Source organism: Delphinus delphis, chromosome 1 (assembly GCF_949987515.2).
Source record: "Delphinus delphis chromosome 1, mDelDel1.2, whole genome shotgun sequence".
Lineage (NCBI taxonomy): Eukaryota > Metazoa > Chordata > Mammalia > Artiodactyla > Delphinidae > Delphinus > Delphinus delphis.
In genome coordinates, this window is record NC_082683.1 from 28600050 (window position 1) to 28621615 (window position 21566).

The 21566-nt window shown below is 35.9% G+C and overlaps 1 protein-coding gene across 5 annotated transcripts in view; it reads left to right on the forward strand.

Annotated features, from left to right (window-relative positions):
* The window catches only part of AGO3 (argonaute RISC catalytic component 3), a 119684-nt gene extending 109257 nt beyond the window's left edge, over positions 1 to 10427 (forward strand). For all 5 annotated transcript variants that reach the window (XM_060019220.1, XM_060019229.1, XM_060019237.1 and 2 more), the window contains 2 exons: positions 4681 to 4880; positions 5455 to 10427. In XM_060019220.1, coding sequence (XP_059875203.1) covers positions 4681 to 4880; positions 5455 to 5563 — 309 coding nt within the window. In that variant the 3' untranslated portion in view covers positions 5564 to 10427. The remainder of the gene's footprint in view (positions 1 to 4680; positions 4881 to 5454) is intronic.
* The last annotated feature ends 11139 nt before the right edge of the window (positions 10428 to 21566 follow it).

A 21566-nucleotide genomic window follows, 5' to 3' on the forward strand; every position in this document is an offset into this window, starting at 1 on the left:
AGCAGCCAAAGATAGACAGACAGATAGATAGATAGATAGGTAGATACATAAATTTTTTAAAAAGAAGGAAAGGAAGTGAGGGAATTTAGTAAAAAAAAAAAGGTACATGAGGGACTTCCCTGGTGGTACAGTGGTAAAGAATCTGCTTTCCAATGCAGGGGACATGGGTTCGATCCCTGGTCGGGGAACTAAGATCCCACATGCCGCAGGGCAACTAAACCTGTGCGCCACAACTATTGAGCTCTCACACCTCAATGAGAGAGCCTGCATGCCACAAACTACAGAGCCCATGCACTCTGGAGCCTGTGCGCCACAACTAGAGAAAGAAAAACCAGCATACCACAACTAGAGAGAAGCCCGTGTGCCACAACTAGAGAGAGAAAACCCGCGCGCTGCAACAAGAGATCCCGCATGCTTCAACTAAGACCCAACACAGCCAAAAAAATAGAGAAAATAAATAAATAAATAATTTTTTTTAAAATTTATTTTTGCAGTACGCAGGCCTCTCACTGCTGTGGTCTCTCCCGTTGCGGAGCACAGGCTCTGGACGCCCAGGCTCAGCGGGCATGGCTCACGGGCCTAGCTGCTCCGTGGCATGTGGGATCTTCCAGGACCGGGGCACGAACCCATGTCCCCTGCATCGGCAGGCAGACTCTCAACCACTGCGCCACCAGGGAAGCCCAATAAATATTTTTTTTAAAAAAAGAAGATACATGCACTCAAGTGTTCATTGGAGCACTATTTACAATAGCCAGGACATGGATACAACCTAAATGTCCATCAACAGATGAATGGATAAAGAAGATGTGGTATATATTACAATGGAATACTACTCAGCCATAAAAAAGAATGAAATAATGTTATTTGCAGCAACATGGATGGACCTAGAGATTATCCTACTAAGTCAAGTAAGTCAGAAAGAGAAAGACAAATACCATATGGTATCACTTAATGCGGAATCAAAAATATGACACAAATGAACTTATCTACAAAACAGGAACAGACTCACAGACATAGAAAACAGACTTGTGGTTGCTGGGGGTGGCAGGGGTGATGGATGGGGAGTTTGGGACTAGTAGATGCAAACTATTATATATAGAATGGATAAACAACAAGGCCCTACTGTATAGCACAGGGAACTATATTTAGTATCCTGTGATAAACCATAATGGAAAATAATATTAAAAAGAATGTATATATATGTATAACTGAATCACTTTGCTGTATACCAAAAACTAACACGACATTGTAAATCAACTATACTTCAATACAGTAAATTTTTTTTTAAAAAAGTTCCCAGGGAATTCCCTGGCAGTCCAGTGGTTAGGACTTCCACGTTTCCACGCAGGGGGCACAAATTCAATCCCTGGAACTAAGATCCCGCATGCCCCACCATGTGCCCCACCCCCCCAAAAAAAAAGTTCCCTTTTCTGTCATCATTAACACTTGTCATTTCTAATCTTTCGGATAATAGCCATTCCAACAAGTATGAGGTGATATCACGTTGTGATTTTGATTTGCATTTCCCTGATGAGTAATGATGTTAACCTTTTTTTCATGTGCCTGTTGACCATCTGTATGTCTTCTTTGGAAAAATGTCTATTCAGATCTGCCCGTTTTTCAACTGGATTTTTTTCTTTTGCTATGAATTTTATGAGTTCTTTATATATTTTGGATATTAACCCCTTATCAGATACATGATTTGCAAATATTTTCTCCCATTTAGTAGGTTGCCTTTTTGTTTTCCTGATGGCTTCCTTTGCTGTGCAGAAGCTTTTTAATTTGGTGTAGTCCTACTTGTTTATTTTTGGTTTTGTTGCTTTTGCTTTTGGTGTCAGATCAGAAAAAATCATCACCAAGACCTATGTCAAGGAGCTTATTGCCTATGTTTTCTTCCAGGAGTTTTATGGTTTCAGGTCTTACATTTAAGTCTTTAAACCATTTTGAGTTAATTTTAGTGTATAGTGTATGGTGTAAGATAGCGCTCCATTTTCATTCTTTGCATGTGGCTGTCCAGTTTTCCCAACCCCATTTATTGAAGAGACTGTCCTCTCCCCATTGTAAGTTCTTGCCTCCTTTGTCATAAATTAATTGATCATATATGCATGGTTTATTTCTGGGCTCTATTCTGATCCACTGATCTATCTATGTGCCTGTTTTGACCATACTGTTTAATTAGTATAGCTTTATAATATACAGTCCCCAACATATGATAGTTTGACTATTTTTTGACTTTGCAGTGGTGCAAAAGTGATATGCATTCAGTAGAAACTGTACTTCAGATTTTGAATTTTGGTCTTTTCCCCAGCCAGTGTTACACAGTACAACACTCTCATGATGCTGGGCAGCAGCAGCAAGCCACAGCTGCCAAGCAGTCACATGATCACAGGGTAAAAAACTGATACACTTACAACCATTCTGCACCCATATAGCCATTCTGTTTTTCACTTTCAGTACAGTATTCAATAAATTACATGAGGTATTTAACACTTTATTGTAAAATAAGCTTTGTGTTCGATGATTTTGCCCAACTATTGGCTAACATAAGTGTTCTGAACACGTTTGAGTTAGGCTAGGCTAAGCTATGAGGTTCGGTAGGTTAGGTATATTAAATGCATTTTGACTTAGGATATCTTCAACTTAAAATGGGTTTATTGGAACATAACCCCATCGTAAGTGAACGAAGATCTGTATAATATTTTATTTCTTTTTCTTGGCTAATTTCACTGGCTAGGACTTTCAATAACTATGTTAAATAAAAGTGGTGAGAGTGGGCATCTTTGTCTTTGTTCCTGATCTTAGAGTATGATTGAGTATGATGTTAGCTGTGGGCTTGTCATATGTGGCCTTTATTATGTTGAAGTACGTTCCCTCTGTACCTGTATTGTCCTCAGTCTTTATTATAAATACTCAAATGCTTTTTCTGCCTCTATTGAGATGATCATATGATTTTTATCCTTCATTTTGTTAATGTGGTGTATCACATTGATTGATTTGCAGATGTTGACCCATCCTTACATCCTAGAATAAATCCCCCTTAATCATGGTTTATGATCCTTTTAATGTATTGTTGAAGTTGGTTTGCTAATATTTTGTCGAGGATTTTTGCATCTATGTTCATTAGGGATATCGGCCTGTAATTCTTTTCTTGAGGCATCCTTGTCTGGTTTTGGTATCAAGGTAATGCTAGCCTTGTAAAATGAGTTTGGAAGAGTTCCCTCCTCTTCTGTTTTTTGGAAGTTTGAGAAGGATTGGTATTAATTCTTCTTTGAATGTTTGGTAAAATTCACCAGTAAAGCTGTCTGGTCCTGGACTTTTATTTTTTGGGAGGCTTCTGATTACTGATTCAATCACTAGTAATAGGTCTGTTCAGATTTTCTATTTTCTGCTTCATCATGATTCTGTTTCTAACCCATCCTCCATATTACTGCTGATGTTACTTTTATAAAACCCCCAATCTTATCACACCCAAAACCTCTCCTGTTAAAAAAAAAGCTGTGCAGTGCTTTCCCTGCTGCCTACAAGTGAAAGTTCAAATTCCTAAGCATGTCATTCAGTCTGATTCCAAATGTTCATTTCAATTTCATCTTTTTCCCCTCATGCCCCATCCCATATTCTGTTCATCCTAGTCTATTAGCTATTCCCCAAATGTGCCATGAAACTTTATGGCCCCGTGCTTTTGTTAAGGCTGTTCATTCTCTCCAGTGTCTCCTCACCCTACCCATCCCATAATGGCCAAATCTCACTCATTCCCCTCTTGGTGAAGAACCCCCAGGGCTCACCCTCACAATTACTTCCTTTGGTATTCTCATATAGGACTAAGTACCAGTAGTACTATAGCCATTTATTAGTTGTTTTATAATTACAGATGTTCTATTTCCTCTACTCCTCTACTGAATTATGTTTCCATTGTTTTGACTTTGTTTTTCTTTGAATTCACAGTTCCTAGCACAGTGACTAATACATAGGAGCTCAACTAATGTTCTTGTTTTTTTATTATGGTAAAAAACACATAACATACAATGTACCATTTTAACCATTTTTAAATATACAGTTCTGTGACGTTAAGTAATTCACATTATTCTGCAGTCATACCATCTTCTATCTATGGAACTTTTTCATCTTCCCTGATACTCTGTACTCATTAAACACTAACTCCCCATTCCCACATCCCCGCAACCCATGGTGATCACCATTCTACTTTCTGTCTCTATGAACTCGACTACTTCAGGTAGCTCATGTAAGCGAATTGTACAATATTTGTCCTTTTGTGACTGGTTTATTTCACTTAGCAGAACATCATCAAGGTTCATCCATGTTGTAGTATGTGGCAGATTTTTCTTCCTTTTTAAGACTGAATAGTATTCCGTTATATATATATATATACACACACCACCTTTTATTATACATTCAGCCATCAGTGGATACGTGGATTGTGTCCACCTTCTGGCTATTGTGAATAATGCTGCTTTGAACCTAGGTGTGCAAATATCTGTTCGAGTCCCTGTTTTTACTTCTTTGGGATATATACCCAAAATCAACTAAATGTTTTTTTATTGATTATTAAATTAGGATATATTTTGCTAATGTACAAAGCTTGTTTTTTCACTTAACTTAGTCTGTGGTGAATATTTATTTAAAAGTTTAGAAATCAGCAGAATATTCTGTTGCCTTCTATAGGGTACCAGCCGTCCTTCACACTATCATGTTTTATGGGATGATAACTGCTTTACTGCAGATGAACTTCAACTGCTCACTTACCAGCTCTGCCACACTTACGTGCGCTGCACACGATCTGTTTCTATACCTGCACCAGCGTATTATGCTCACCTGGTAGCATTTAGAGCCAGATATCATCTTGTGGACAAAGAACATGACAGGTAATATAAAAGCATAACAAGTACAGATTCTCACCCAAATCCAAGTATGCTCTGTGTGTTAGGATTTTCGTGGGAAATTTCTTTAAGTGTTTACATGTAAGTAGGTGCCTCTGTCTTTGCCATAAAGTACTGCCATTTAGAATTAAAGTTCCACAGGCTGTTAGAAGAGTCAGTGATCCAAATGAAAAGCTATGATAGAACTGACTGCCCAAGATGAGGGTTCCTATTAAAGTGTGCAGTCTGGGCTTATTAGTAATAGTGTGATGTAGTGATTTTGTTGCTTTACCAGATTAATTCAAGGGAGAGATTATTGGTAATAAAAGTGATATATACAGACAAAATTATAGGATGTCTTGGATTTACTTCTAAATAGTCCTGGAGAGGTGAGAGATGTAAAACAGAATTGGCCTTGAGTTAATAATTATTGAAACTGGATGATGGACATGTAGGGGTTCATTATACCGGCCTCTTATTTGTTTTTTAATTTTTAAAAAATTTTCTACAAATAATATTTTTCAGAATTTTTACATCAGAATAGGGTTTGGTTTTGTGTTCACTGCCACTTTTCTTACAGTGCTGAAGGAAGTCACGTTTCAGGACAGAGCAATGGACGAGATCCACAAGCTCTTGCCAAGGCTGTACAGATTCACCAAGATACCTTACGCACAATGTACTTTGCTTAAAAAGTCTAAGAATATTCTCTGAGAGGAAGAACTGGAAGATGAATCAACATACAACTTATGTTTCCAGTGGAGTCAGCTGAGCGGGGATGCCTCCAGCCATACAGAAACCAACACTGTGTGGGGGCCAGGGTATGATCTTTATGTTGATACAAGGAAGATTGTTTACTTCATCAAGGAACACAGCACCATTATGCAATATGAAACCAGCCAACTGCTTTTTTGTGCGGTCTCCTGTAGGAAGTATCGCGATCATTTAGTTTTCACTTTCTTGTAGTCTAACCCTTTTAATGCCTTTACCTCAAGTTGCTTGGCAGCACAACTCTTTGCAAAAAAAAAAAGTAAAGAAAAAGTAAATGATGGTTTTTTAAAAAACACACCTATATGAATAATCAAAGTGATTGTTCACAATTATGTGTGCAAAAAATGTGCATTCATGTATTCTTGTAAAAGTTATCTGTATATTTTACTTATATACATGCATACTGCATATGCATATATATCTGTATCTACACTGATAATAGATATATATGTATCTCTGTACATATTTTATAGTTCATTCCATTGGGGAACTTTCTTTCCCTTTTATTATCCTCCCACCACCACTATGATTTCTCTCTCTACCGCCCTTGCCTTCATCACCTACATTTGTTTTTCCCTGATGCTACCAGTAACATTCAGATGTTCATGTATCTGGTTCATTTGAATATGAAGCATGGCAAACTAGATTTTTATTTTGCACGCCCTACTCCTGTCTTGTCTCATACATAATTCTGAGTCCTCAACTCTTGGTATTGCTTTCTTAAGAAACTATATATATATATACACACATATATATATAAAAAATATGTTTTTGTGAGAGTGAATGTCTGCCCCCTCCTGCTCTCAACTTACATTTGCCATTTGTGCAATGTGTACATAAGCAGTAGCAACCTAAACTATTCTTTTTCTCTAGTGAGTTTGTTAAAGCTGCTATAAATATATAAAAAAAAAAACACACAACTTTGTCAGAAGTTGTAACTCTATATATAAGCGATATGTATTCTAAAGTCTTCTGTTTCTATGTGTTATACATGGAAATCCCTTAAAACTTTTACAAAGGGTAAATATTTTAAATGATTGGAACTGTGTAGGGTTGAGGCCTCTGAAATTGGGTGGAGAGAAGGGATTGTGGAGGGTTTTTTTGGTTTTTTTTTTACTAGTTTATTTGCTGCCTCTCATACCTTAATGTGATTTTCATATATATATATTTTTATATATATGTGTGTTGTATATATATAAACATATATGTATGTGTTTTGAAGTATAGCTTCCTTTTCTTTTATATTTATTAGAATAGTGCTTTAATAATTATAGAATCATATTGGCAACATCTTTTATAGAAATATAATCATGTTTATTTTAAGAACTGACAACTTGTTTTTGCTCTCTTTTAGTGCAATAAGCAGTTTTAAAAGAAAGCTGTGTCTGTTTGACATCTTTACCACAGATAGTGGGAGAAACAGGCACCTCCATAATTTTAAAAGGGCAAAGTATATAGCCTTAATTTCAGAAGGAAAGTTTTGTAATTTTCAAGTTTAAAGCATGTCTTATAAAAATCATAATGAAAATGAAGGAAGTTAAATTTCCTAAATGAGTGTTGACCTTGAATATTAGAAATAAAGTTGAAGAACTTTGATTTAAGTAATGACAGCAACTAGCTTTAGATTTAGAAGATATTTAAATTCTTTGAAAATAAATCATGTTTATTGAAGAATCATACTGGTAAGGTGCCCATTTTCACTTACTAACATGAGTCAGGAAAATATAAAATGATATTTTAAAAACTTTTTTTGCTAATTCATCACCAGTGTAACTTTCCTTTTAAAATTAGGGTGATGGTGACAAAGGAAGTTAGGACTTTGAGCATTTGAAATTAGTTAAATCACTGAAATGTTGAAAAAAGTTTTGCAAAACTTTTGTTTTATTGACTTCACTTTAAGATATTAAAAAATACTATAAAGCTGTCAAAACCAAGTTTATCAGTAACCTTGGATTCAGGGGAGCTTTGCACTTTGTAACTCATGAAAATAGCATTTTAATTTTTTTTTTTTTTTTGCACTGGTTCAGAGTATAGATATTACAGATTGTTTCCAGTGGGCATTGTTGTTAACCTTTCAGAATTCCATCTGCACATGAAAACAAATGGATTAGCTCTTTAGTTCTCTCTTACCTATAATCCACACTTATTGCCAATTTACTGTATTTTGAGCCTAAAATCTGAGCCCATATCCTCCAACAGGTATGAAATCTTTTGTCCCTCTGCCAGAAAACTAAGAAAGTACTGTATTTTGTATGTTTATTATATTGAAGTGTATGAAATGCAATTTACAACACTGTTTTAAAGCTCTTTACATAAGGTAATGTTTGTGTAGTGTATACATTTTTCTCCCAACCCTCCCCCCTCCTCCAAAAAATTTCTATAAAGAGTGTATTTTTTTTACATTGAAATTTCACTGAATATAGGCAAGAACATAGGCAAGAGAAGAAAATAGTATATCCTAGGTGGTAAAAACCTGATGGCGTATGTTTGCTCAGTATGAGTAAAACATCTTCCTTTATCAGTGGGAGCTGTACAGATTGATGTGGAAAACTTTAGAGCCCAGGGAAGAACTGTAGATAACCTTTCCCTGTTTACCTGCTTTACCTAATTTTCAGTCACTTAATCTCACATGTGCTAAAGTAAAGCCTATAATTTAAAACTATTTAGAAGGACTTTTACAGAGGAAAAAAAAATTTTTTTTAATATAAAGCTTTACATTTGAAGTGAGTTCTTTTTAGGGTGCTCTTAGAGTTTCAACATTGCTAGTTTAAAGTTGGTTAACTTGAAAGAATATGTATAGTATATTCTATTTTGCTTACTAACAAATTGGTATATCAAACTTAATTATAAGAAACTTTGTGCTTAGAACTTTAAGGTAAATACTAAGTGGCAAATATTTTTTGAAATTTGTTTCGTTATTATACTTCTGGTGTAGAATTGCTGATCTTTTTTTATTTAAAAAAAAAAAAAAGGTTGTTTTGAGTTTAATGGTCATGAAACTCAACAGTGACCTTTCTGTTCCTGCCCTTGCTCACTAACTATACAGTGAATGCTAAATTTCTGTCTGCTGTTTTCTGTGATGTAAGAGTGACTTTAAAATGTCAGTCCCAGCAACTGGTATAATAGATTTTCATGTGAAGCAGAATTGGGAGTTTAATGTATATTCTGGATGGCAAATGTGTAAAGTGCTGATATATGTTTTATATTACAGTATCAAGTTACTGGCATTGAGGACCATGCATTTATAATACCGTAGCTGCTATATTTATTTAATGAAGTAGAGTCTGACAGTTACTGCACTTAACAGTAAGGAAATGAGCAGGATTCAAGGCTAGTGTTAGACTTTTTTTTTTTTTCCTAAATAAGATTTAAGAACATGAAATATCAAGGTAACAAAGGGTGCTGCCAATTTAGTTTCAATTTAATATCAGGATACTCTTTCTTTGTTTTAGAAATGTGGATTTTTACTTTAGCAGTTTTGGAAAAGGGTACCTCAGCCTCCTCAGTACTGGTTTTTAGCATATTTTTTACAGGAGTACAGGTGCCCTTTATTTTTTTCTTAATATTTACCTTTAAACAAGTTTCTCAGAAAAAGTACTCTGTGGAAATCTTCCTGTTTGTAACCTATTAATTTATTTATCTTCCTACAAGAGAGTCTAGGTGGGATTCTAGTAGGAATGTACTGGGTGTTTTAGAAGGCACTTGATAAAGATTCATCTCTACTTTCTAGCATGGAGACTTCTAGCCCTCTAAACACCTATACTGGTTTTCCAAACTAGGTTCTCTGATGACCCACCACTGCCTAAAGTTTACTTATATATTCTCTAATGGATTTTAGTATGACAGACCTCATGACAGGCTTAGTCATGACAGACTTAAAGTATGACTAAGGAGATAGAAGCTGAGTTGCCATTCAGTAAAAATGGCTGGCTGAGGATCTCAATGTTTAAGGACAAGGTGAACACTCAGAGTGCCAGTAATCAGTCTGAAGGATCTATTATTGATGGATTATAGACCAGGAATTAGAGACTCTTATTCAAGGAATTTGGTGGGTGTTTGATTCAGAGGCCAACATGAATTTGCCATGGGTGGTGATTTTTATGAAATCTGTGAAGCTAGCCACTTGGATTCAGCTAGAATATTTTGTAGTCTTGCTGTTAAAACTTGATAGTGATGTTTTGCCAAGAAGCTTAACTGACAGCTCGGCATAAATTTTATTCAATATCATTAAACCTGGGTTAAATATTTATTTAACTCATCCTCTTAGATGTTCTCCTACTGAATAGTTTTTAAAGACAAGTTGCCCCTAACAGTAACTTGCTACTTAAATTATCTTTTATGAGTTATCAGTCAAGCTGCGAAAGGACACCATTGAACTGGCATCTTTATTTTGGCTTTTTTAATCCTTTTCATTCTTTTTGAGAATTCATGGATGTCTTAAAGCTTCAATAATAATACCTGGGAGACTTTATCAAGTGAGGCCTTTGTGAGTGGCAGTATAACCCTGACTCTAAAGTCTGTCTTCATTTTCCTTTTTCCCTCTCATTTGATCATATAAAGCACTTTGTGATTCTACAGGAGTCGAAAAACAAGCCAAGAATAATGTGTAAAATCAGTACATAGATGTGAAAGTCAGAATTTTCTCCAAAAAATCTTTTTTAAAAAATTTCCTGCTTATACTAAGAACATTTTTGATCGGTGGCAATATTGGAAATGATGCTGTGATTAGTGAAACCTAAGCTGACTCCCAGGAAGAAAAATTCAGTCTCTCTCTCGCTCTCTCTGTGTGTGTGTGTATATATATATATATATATATATATATATATATATATATATAGCCTCAAAGGGAAAAATATTTTTAACTTTTTCCTACTTTTAAAAGTGGTACATTTCAGTTTATAATTTTCCATGTTGGTCAAAATCATTTCTTTTAACTAAGATATAATGGTCAAGGCTTATGCTAATATTATCTACTGCTAGTTCAATTTTATTTTTCTTTACCCATCAAAGATAGTGCTCTATATTTTTACATCGTTGTAAGAATCTTTTGCTCTTAAAGTACGGAAGTTAAAGATTTTAATTTGATTTAAAGATAGAAGTTTAATAAATTTCATATGGAGGGTTGAGATTTACCAATGAGAAGCCCTATTAAAATATCAGGTAGCCAACAGTGTGACAAAATTAAGATGCTATCAAATCATCTATCTGGCCATTGGTCTCCCTTCCTTTTTGAAATCAATGTCTTAGGTAACCAAACTCTAATGTTGTGTCCATGTTAGCGTGTCAGTAAAGCAGAGATGTTCTTCAGGGTAGACAATGAATTAAATTTTTAAATCATTTTTTAAAGCGAGGCGGTTCTTAGAAAGTGCCTTTTCAGAAGATGGTGCTGTAGATTTTTATTTTTCAAATAGCATGAGGCTAAAAATTTGAAAGATAAATTATTTTAGAATTCCAAGAGTATGACCGTTTCATATAAATAATGTTATTTGTTGTTCTGAATCTGGTCCAAGGGAACCAAGTAAAGCTTTTATTCAGTAAAGTATCTAAGTAAATGCTCACCAAATATATTTTGTAAGTTTAAAAACACAGTTTTTAACAGAATTAACCCTTTCAGTTCTCAGCTGTGTTGCAGGTATTATATAAGGCATATAAAACAGCAAGTTTGCTTAACTTTTTAACAAGAGTATGGATATAGTAGTAAGTGCCCGACGGCAAAGGTAACTTGCCAGAAATTATGTCATAGGCTACGTTTTCCCCCCCAGCATATTGACCCTTTTGTAAATATCTACTGGCAGCCTTTTCTAATTAATCTTTATTAAAGAAGACTGCTTATAAAGATGGAGCCAAGTCATCATGGAAATCAGTGTAAGAGAAGTAAAATGATTCTCTATCTTTAGGGAAATTTTTTCTTTTTCAGGCAGCAAGAAATATTCTAAATGTTTCCCTCTTTTTTCTAGCATAGGTGAAAAATGATGACAGTGCATCTATATGATCAATTAATTAGAAATAGAACAGGTAAAATTGGGCTTTGGAGGAAATAAGTAAGAGGGAGGATAATAGCAGGACTATTCATACTGGTTGGTAATTTGGTAATCTACCAGAAAGCGATTTTCCCCTGAACTAGGAAGTAGTAAACAGCAGTAAATGATCACCTAACCAGTTCTTGCTTGTGAATTTGGTGAGCACTCTTCCAGAAAATAGACTTAAAAACACACAAAAAAACACACCTCAGTAACCTTGTATGCTGCATTATGTAATAATGATAGTAAAATTATATTGATTGTTTGGAGTGTACTATGTCTGTCTGCAAATACACATGCACATTAAACTTTTTCATTTTTTATAATGTCATAATAGCAATTACGAGTTTATTTTTTTAATATTAATTTTTCTATTGTGATGTTTATATTTATTGGCAATTTGTGCGCAACTTTTATATTTTGCTTAGATATTGGTTTTAAGGTATTTTATTTTTATAGATATCTCTAGCTTTTCCTCTTTCTTTGTAATATTAGCAAAGATTAAGATGGAATGTTAATATGCCAACCAAACTACTAATTCCATAAAGTCTAGAGTTTGGATTTTTACCAATAAACCATTAACACTATTTTCTAACTTAGAATACTTAATGTTGTTTATATAGTGGGCATTAAAGACAGTCTTTAGACAGATTTCTAAACGTGGAGGGGAGGTGGGGCTTTTCTTTAGTTTTCTTTCCTTTAAGTAGAAAACTAATACTAATGGATTGGATTTATTTTACCTGATCTGCAGTTTTGGGGCAACTTGATTGTTTACACTTCTTATTTCTCACTTCAGCTACATTGAAACTGCTTTAGGTGGATACATCATCCAGCGTTAGGATTGTGATACCATTCTCATAGGCCTGGAAAACAAAGAGCAAATGATCCAGAAGTCAGTGATAATTGACTTTGAAATGGGCTGCTCCAGCCCCCACCATGATTATGTTGAGTGGAAGATTTGCTACCCTGATCTTTTCCCTACCATACCTTTAACGTTGATTCAACCCTACCTTACTTTTAAAGTTGTTTCTTCTTCATCAATGAAGAAACAGAGTTTAAGTGGCTGGGTAGAATCAGAGATAAAGGCTAATATAGTATTTCAGCTACTTAAAAATTTAAGTAATAATTATGAATGTGAATTAATTGGAAGACAGTTAAAAGTATGATTATAGAAAATTAATTTCAAGCATATGTGGTTACTCCAGTTTCCTAGTGAATAGATCAAGGTAATTTGTATTGACATTAACTTTTTATAAAGGTGCATGAAAAAAGTGAATTCTGTTAAACAGGTACAATATTTCCATTGTGTTTTTACACAGTGAATTTGCTTGGTAAGCCATTTTTTTCTGTAAGAGATTAAAAGATAAACTTTATCCCTCCTCTGAGCTTTAAATGGGTTTAATGTATGACATTTTGCCATACTGCATTCTTTCACTGAGAGGGGTAAATGAGAAAGTTTCAAGTAACTATAATTGGAAAAGTATTATTTTTATGTTATGTGAAATTTAACGATTTAAAATGAATCAGCATGTGATTTCGTATAGACATTAGCCATATCACTTTTTCCCCACGTTTTTGCCAGTTTCAGTAGGTTGATACACACACACACACACACACACACACACACACACACACACACACACAGCTACTTCCTTACCCTACATCAAGTATTAATTGAACGTTGGTATTCTGATTATAGGAATTTGTTGATACTAAAAAACTAAATATGTTTCAATTAGATATATTTTTATTGCAAATATATGCTCCCCTCTTAAGGATATTTATTGTAGTTATAATTTTAATAGTTTTATTCATTATGCTTCAACATTGTCCTAGATTGACAGGCATATAATTCTTGTAGATCAATATTTTTAAGGCAGCTTTGAGTAGAAATCATCCTTTATTTTCTTTTTTCCTTCCAAAAGCTCATAGGAACCTGACACATAGAGCTTATTTTGCTCTTTTAACTGGTTGGCTCCATAAATCAGGGTACCTGGCATCAGTAACTGAATTACCACAGTGAAGTACTTGGTGACTTGTTCAAGTTTACAGTCATCTCTTAGAACTGTCATGAATAGGCTTATGTGAGTAGAAAACAGATGGGATTGTTGGTCATTAGAACTTTATTTTCTTTGCCTTTTTTTTTTTTTTTTGGTTTTATTATTTCTAAAAATTGACTGCATGCACATCTGTAATTTTATGTTTAAAGTTTAAGAGGCCATGCCAGAAACTAGAGAGGGAGATTACCCTGGTATTTAATGCCTAAAACTTTCCATCTTCATTTACTTCATGGCTTTAGTTGGAAGAACAAACAAACAAAAATCCTTTCATTTGGCCCTTTATTTTTAGAACCAAAGAAGGAAAGACTCTTTCTACAAAAAATGTTTGCAGGTGTGATAGGAGATCTTTGTGAAGAAATGGACTAGTGGGATTGTAAGAGTATGTAGTGAGGGGGTAAATGAGGAAAAGGAAAAGGTTTCTTTGCCGGAATCCTTGGCGAGAAACCTTATAATTGTTTGATATTTGTCTGGTTCTCACAGTCACATTGTAAAAGAGGAACTGTTGCCATTTGAACCTAGGAAGAGAGTCTCTGTAACCTAAATTTATTTTATGTTGTTGTCCCAGATCTAAAGCTGCATCTATTTTGATTAGAGAAGTTGCTTCTGAATAAAGAAACGAAGTATTTATCCTTAAATAGAGCCATGGCGTTGCTATCAACACGGCTTCTCCAGCTTTTCCCTTTATATAGAAAACACAAAATAGGACCTTTCCAGACAAGGTAGTCTTTCCTGTAAAGAAAATATTTTTTGATAACAGATTTGGGGGAAACACTGGTAGATTGTAATGAAGGGGGAATTTTGCCTAATAACATGGACGGTCCAACCAGGTTAATGGATACAGTTTGATCCCAGGGAGTTTAACAAGAGGAGCCTTTGGTAGCAGGTTAAACCTTTGGTTTTGGTAGCAACAGATTTGGATCTCCAGTGTTAACTGCAGATATCTCCCTGTTTCATAGAAAGGGAATGATCTCATAGTATTGATGATGATCCTGCAAATGTGCCTGTGCTCTTTCTCTAATTCAAAAATCAGGACTAGCAAGCGCTAACCAAAATCTCCTAACACTTTGTCCTATAAGATTCTTTAAAAGTTTTCCAGGAGCTTTCTCCTTTCTTAGCCCAGGGTACAATGCCTTGCTCCTCTTTAAAAAAGAAAAGAAAAAGGATTTAGAGGCAGTTTAGATAGAATTCTACTATGAGTAAATAATAGGGTCTTTAAAATACTTGGGAAAGGAAGATCACATGCCGCAATTTATAGCTTGATTGAGAGACTCTTTGAATACTGTTTTTCATGTTTGGGTTCTAAAGTTTTTTCTTTGACCTACCATTCTTTGATTTACTTGAGTGCCATGATTCTATATTGGGATGAAATCAATGTTTTATGCCATTTATGAATTGTGCAGTTTTTCCCTCTCCACATCCTACACACACACACTGTTAAAAATAAAAGGGGGAGGACTAAAAAAAAAGAGAGGTAATGAGAATCATTAGAATGTAACTTTAGTTAATATAGATGGAAAGAAATCCTAACTTGGCTAAATGAGAATTAAGACTGAAAGTGTTAGTGCTGCAGGTATTATCTCTATCCATAGAGGTTTTTGCTAGCTATAGAGTGGTAATATGAACAGAATATATACCTGAAATATGATGTTACAGCAAAGTGATAAAAGAAATTATTCTTGAAAGTAATATTTCAATCTTCTCTAACAGAGATGCCCATATTCTTAAGGAAAATGAATGTAGCTCCTGGTTTTAATGAATCAGACTCTGATTTAAACTTCAGAAGATTTGTAACTTTTATTCTGACACATCTTCTTAAATATGTAAAAATTACACTGAATGAATACTTAAGACTATTCTTTCCTCTTAATTTACATAATGATTTTTTTCAGACCTTAGTTCTATAGATATTGATTTCTTTCTCACATATATGCCTCTTGGTGTGTGCAGAATTCCATATTAAAAGTTTTTTTAAACACATTTCCTAGTCAAACCTGAACTGTAAAGAAGGCATAAATAGGTTTAAAATGCAGGAAATTTTAGAAGATCACAACTGGAAAAAGACTGTTGAGAACTTGTTGCCTTTGAGAGTAGAAAGGGCTCTAAAACTTGAACTGAGATTTGGAGTTTAGTCAGAGCTCTACCACTAATTTGCTCTGTGTCCATAAGGCAATTTCCTTAATCTGTGTGTGCCTAGGTTCTTATAAAATGGTAGTGATAATAATACCTGCCCTCACCTCCCTCACAAAGTAGTTGTAAGAATAGGATAATGTTTGTGACAGTGCTTGAGTTCTCCAAAAGAAAAGCTATTCAGAAGTTCAAGATAAAAGAATATTGTTGTGTGAAGGGTTCATTTCCAGTTTGCTTCTATGAAAGTATCTTTAGTTACCCTAGATCATTTTATCAAACAAGTGTAAGAGAAACTGAGGCTTTATCATGGTATGGTGTTCACCTACAAACGTATTCTGTTCTGTTTCTCCCCTGCTGGATATTTATTGCACAAGCTGAATTTTTCTTTATAATAATCTTTGGAAAAAGTGTAACTTCAAAAACCAAACTCCTTTTAGTGGTGCTATGGCAGCTGTGATTGTATTTTGAGTTAGATTAATGTGGTGAAACCATCAGATAATCAGAAATTAACTTTGCCTTTTGCCTTCAGGCATTTTTGCTACAGATTGGCATCAGAGGCTGTTGTACAACCAGATAGTTATCCCTTTGTTTCTTGCAGATTTTTGGTACCTTTTTTTGGAACCTTTTTTTGGAGTAAGGGGTTAGGTTTTAAGAAGGAAAAGTGTGCTTATTTCACTTACCACTTTGCAGAGTTGACCGTTGCTTTCCAATCACCATGTACCTGTAAAAATTAAAATATAGTAAAGGGTTTTTTCTTCATTTAAATTCAGTTCTGAGCATCTGCAGGTGATATCAGGCAGCCTGTTGGTGTCTGACCCAGTTATCTTTATGGATTGTGGGCAGAACCTTACATTTCTACAGGCTTACCCACTTTCCTGAGGGGAAGGGGCGCTTGTTTCTAGGAAAAAAACAAAGGGCACATCACCACAGGTTGTGTAAGCAATTCCTTGTTGAAACAGACAAGTTTGGTTTGTGTTTTGTTTTGTTTTAAGAAATAAAAGGATGCATTTTAGGTACACAGGGTATGAATGCATTCAACATTTATTTTTTTATCTCTGTAGATGCTGATCTCCCCTTGTTGCAGGCAGTTTGGGCTTTTCCAGCTCATCACTAACATGGATGAGATCTATCTTAGTTTTATAGGATAATGAGAATTACAAGTACTGAAAAGTTGGGGAGATTCATGCTTGGAAAATGAGCAAAAAATCCACCTTGCTGGGTGAGATAGCTGAGAACATTGGATATATCAGGAATACTTTTAAACAATTTTTGCTGTAATGTGTAGCTTTAATATCTGTCTTCAGTTATGGACCCCATGAAAGTATTACTGTATCTTGTGAATAAAGATCATTCTTGTGAACTAGTATATGGATGCATTCATAGGCTGTGGGAAGCAGTGATGTGTGTATGTGTGTGTGTGTGTGTGTGTGTGTGTGTGTATAAATATTCTATGTTTATAACACTGTGTATTACATAAGTTTATATAGAAAAAATAATGTGTTTCTTTAGTGTTTGGGGGACTAAAATTGTAATATAACCATTCCAGTGTAATCTGACCACTCAGTCTAGAGAACATTTGTATTACACACAAATACACACCCCTAAAGCATTGCTAACTGCTCCCACTTGAGATAATTGCTGCTTTTTTTTAAGCCCGAAGTAGTGGACAGGAAATAGCACTCTTTTAAAAGGGGCTTTTCTGAAAAGTAAAATGTAAATGTAGGACATGTGGGGAGGTGGGGCCTCCTGCAAATGCCCTGCAGATGGACAAATAGCCTTTTAAATTTTACTTTTTAACCATCTTAACCGTGTGTGCCTATTTGTACTGCAGATGTGAAATATTTTGGGGAGTTAATATCAGTATGTTTTGAAACTGAATTATTACATAAAATCAGAGTAACCTCTTTCTCCATCCTCCTTTTCCACACTGACTCTTCTTGCCAAATATACCAAGTTTCAGCATGGTAAAATGATGGACACTCAAACCTCCTTCCTCATCTTCCCTATCCTGTCTTACACCTGGTCTGGCCTTATATTTTTTGTTGGCTTTTCATAAGTAAGAACAATTTACTGTAGTACTTTAGAGACTGCAGAATTTCAAAATGTTTATAAGCCTTCCTTTGTTAATGTTTGGTTACACGATAACATTAGTTAAAACAATGGAGTAAGTCTGAGTTTGTAATATGCTACAAGATAAAATCTTGAGTGATATTAAACTTGACTGCCACATTTTATTAAGAGGAAATTGGATTATATGGTGGGTGGGAGCTAGTCTATGATATATATGTAATCACTGTATAATTAGAAACACCAAATGTTGAGTCCTATCACTGTGTACTTGGGGGCCAGGCTTTGGATATGGTTGTCATTTTAATTCCTCAAAGACTATATGTCATTAAGATGAGCAGAAGGCAAATAAAGTTTTTAAACAAAACTACTTTTGGGGGGTATTTAAATTTTCTTTCCCCAAAAAAAATTTACTACAAAAAAACCTAGGGTTGAGACTGAGAAGCTTCAAGCCGCTTTTTAAGCAGTTCAGTCACTTACAATATTTTATGTTAAAGAAATTGTCATAATTCTTTCTGAGCCAAACTGTCACTAAAATGTCCTGTGACAGAACCACTCCTCTTTTTTCTGCCATTCTGTGTATTGGAAGTGTTCTTAGTTGTATTTGTTTTTAATCCTTGATTTTAAAATATTAATGGTTTTAGTGTTGCTTAGCTTCAGTTTGAAGTGTAACTTTCACTAATAACTGCAATAAAAAGAAAAGCTTTGCTCCAAACTTTGTTTTGCGGTCACATCATTACAGCACTTCAGGCTTAGGGAAAGGGAGTTGGTGTGATAGAGTGGAAAGAATTTAGGCTTTCCTAATCACGAAGTCCTGAATTCAAACCTGGATTGCGTGATTGCGTGACGATAGACGAGTTCCTTGATGCTTCTAAATCTCAAGTTTCTCCACTATAATGAGATAATAGTAGGGCTGTTGGGACATTAAATGAGTTCATAGATGGAGGGTACTTAATAGTGCTGGGCATGTAGGTGGAACTCAGGTTTTAAAGAGGTTCTGCTGCGCCGGCCCCCCACCAACCCAGGACTTCCCTGGCGGTCCAGTGGTTAAGAGAGTCTGCACTTCCACTGCAGGGGGCACAGGTTTGACCCCTGCTTGGAGAAGTTCCGCATGCTCTGCAGTGCGGCCAAAAAAAACACTGGTGGGGCTGGGGCTCCATATAAAAAAAAATTAAAGTGATGGAAAATACAATTCAATAAATAAATAAATAAATAGTTTCTCCCCCCACCTTAAATAAAAGACACTGGGTCTTTTAGACTCTCCTCCCTTTAAGACATTGGGTGGCATGGAAAGAGAGGTAAGCAAGAAGCCAGGCTTGCGAACTCTGCCAGGCAGTGAAAGAACTTAAGAATAGGTAGGATAAAAAGAAACTGAAATGGATGGGGAATTGTCACAGGCACTGAAGTGGATACACAGCCCAGGTATGATATGCAAGAAAACCCTGGACTGAAATTTTGAAAACCAGCTCTCAACTGTCCTAACGGCATAGCTTCAGGCATATCACTTTTCATTCCATAATTGAAGTTAATAGAGTAAAATCAGAGGTCTCAAGTTGGCAGCCAATTTCTGTCTGCAAATAATTTTTGTTTGGTATTTAAAATATTTTTATTAGTCCCTAATATTTAAAAAAATCAGAAGATCTCACATAAAAATCCCTTAAAAAGTAAGGACGGTCATCAGTTTCACTATTCCTTCAGCATCCCTTTACAGCTGCCACCAGGGGAAGCTCAAGAGTGGTTGGTCCCTTTGGATGGAGCACACTCTCCACAGCCCTGCCACTCTGCCCAGTCTGCACAGGTCTGGACTCAAAGGAACCCTAGTGTGAGGTGAGGCCTCCAAGCAAGCAGGAATCCCTATGAGGATGAGCGCCTTACCTGGGGGTAACTCACTACTTTGAAGCAGTCCAGCCTAAATATTAAAAACTTGTCCCTTCATTATTTCCATTTACCCTATTTCTGTTCTCCAGAACATCAGAGAATTCAGTCTGTTCCCTTCTGGCTATTATGTGTTCTTCACCCCAGTCTTCTCCCACCTACATGTCGCCAGAGTCTGTGCAGCCCTAACAGTACAGTTTGTTTTCTTAAAGGATCTTGTTACTGATGCTGAAGAAGCTCTAGTTAGCTTAACTAACAAATGCTGATGGGTTGAGTTTTTTTTAACTATGTGTGTCAGTTGTTAAGTTTGACAAATTGAAGAGAATCACTCTACTGTCAATCTTCCCAGTAACTACACTGATAAGGAAAATTCTAAAAACGTCAATAACTACACCCAAATTCATACAGTTAAATGGGGGAAATATGTGTAACGGTGATGCGAAGGCATGCTCTGATAAATCAGGCTGTAGCATCCCTAAGTGTAGTACCAGAAAAGCATGACGGTTATCTAGGCAGACAGTAATCGGACGATTGCTCTAATTGATTAATAAGACATGCTGGACTGGACAGAACAAGTCACCAATTATATTAGAGTTCACCTGCTTGAAACTTCAGGTAAAAGCGTGCTCAGAGCACTACACTAAAGCATGGAGAAATGAGGCGGCAATCTAAGGTAAAATTCCGAGGTGGTTTGTTTTTTGGAGGGGGGCCATACATCTTGAACTCTCAGTTCATGTAGTTTCCATGTTTCAGTCGTCTGATCATTTGACAAATTCTTTGGCTGCTGAGACTTGCATGCCTTGCAGATGCTTTTAGGAAATAATTGGGTTAGTCTGTCAGTGCCAGGAAAGGATGGGATCATTTTTACTATACTTGATAAAATGTCTCTATCATAAAGGGGACTGGAATCTTTAGTTTTATCTGTAGAAAAAAGATGACTGTTTTCCTGCCTTCTGTCACTTTTGTTATTTCTGTAATTTCCACAATCTATAGAGATCTTTGCAATGCCTTTATAGAGCAGCACTTGTCTCATACTTTTCTCTATTAAAATATTTTCCTTTAAGAATAATCCTTGGGGGACTTCCCTGGTGGCGCAGTGGTTAAGAATCCACCTGCTAAAGCAGGGGACACGGGTTTGAGCCCTGGTCCGGGAAGATCCCTCATGCTGCAGAGCAACTAAGCCTGTGTGCCACAACTACTGAGCCTGTGCTCTACAGCCCGCGAGCCACAACTACTGAGCCCACGTGCCACAACTACTGAAGCCCGCGCATCTAGAGCCCATGGTCCACACAAGTGAAGCCACTGCAATGAGAAGCCCGCGCACTGCAACAAAGAGTAGCCCCCGCTCGCTGCAACTAGAGAAAGCCCGTGCACAGCAACAAAGACCCAACACAGCCTAAATAAATAAATAAATAAATAATTTTTAAAAAGGAATAATCCTTGGGAAACTTACACAACAATGTAAAGCAATTATACTCCAGTAAAGATTTTTTTAAAAAAAAGAATAATGCTTGGGTTCAAGATTTACTTATAAACAAGGCAGACATATTCGTGGTTTAGGATTATGAAGCTTTATATGATGTCTGATTCTCAGCTGAAATAAAATGTTAATGGACTTTTTTGCTAACGGACCTCAGAAACAGCCCAACTCAAAAGTACTTGTGGGCTTCCCTGGTGGCGCAGTGGTTGGGAGTCCGCCTGATGACGCGGGGGACGTGGGTTCGCGCCCTGGTCCGGGAGGATCCCACATGCCGCGGAGCAGCTGGGCCCGTGAG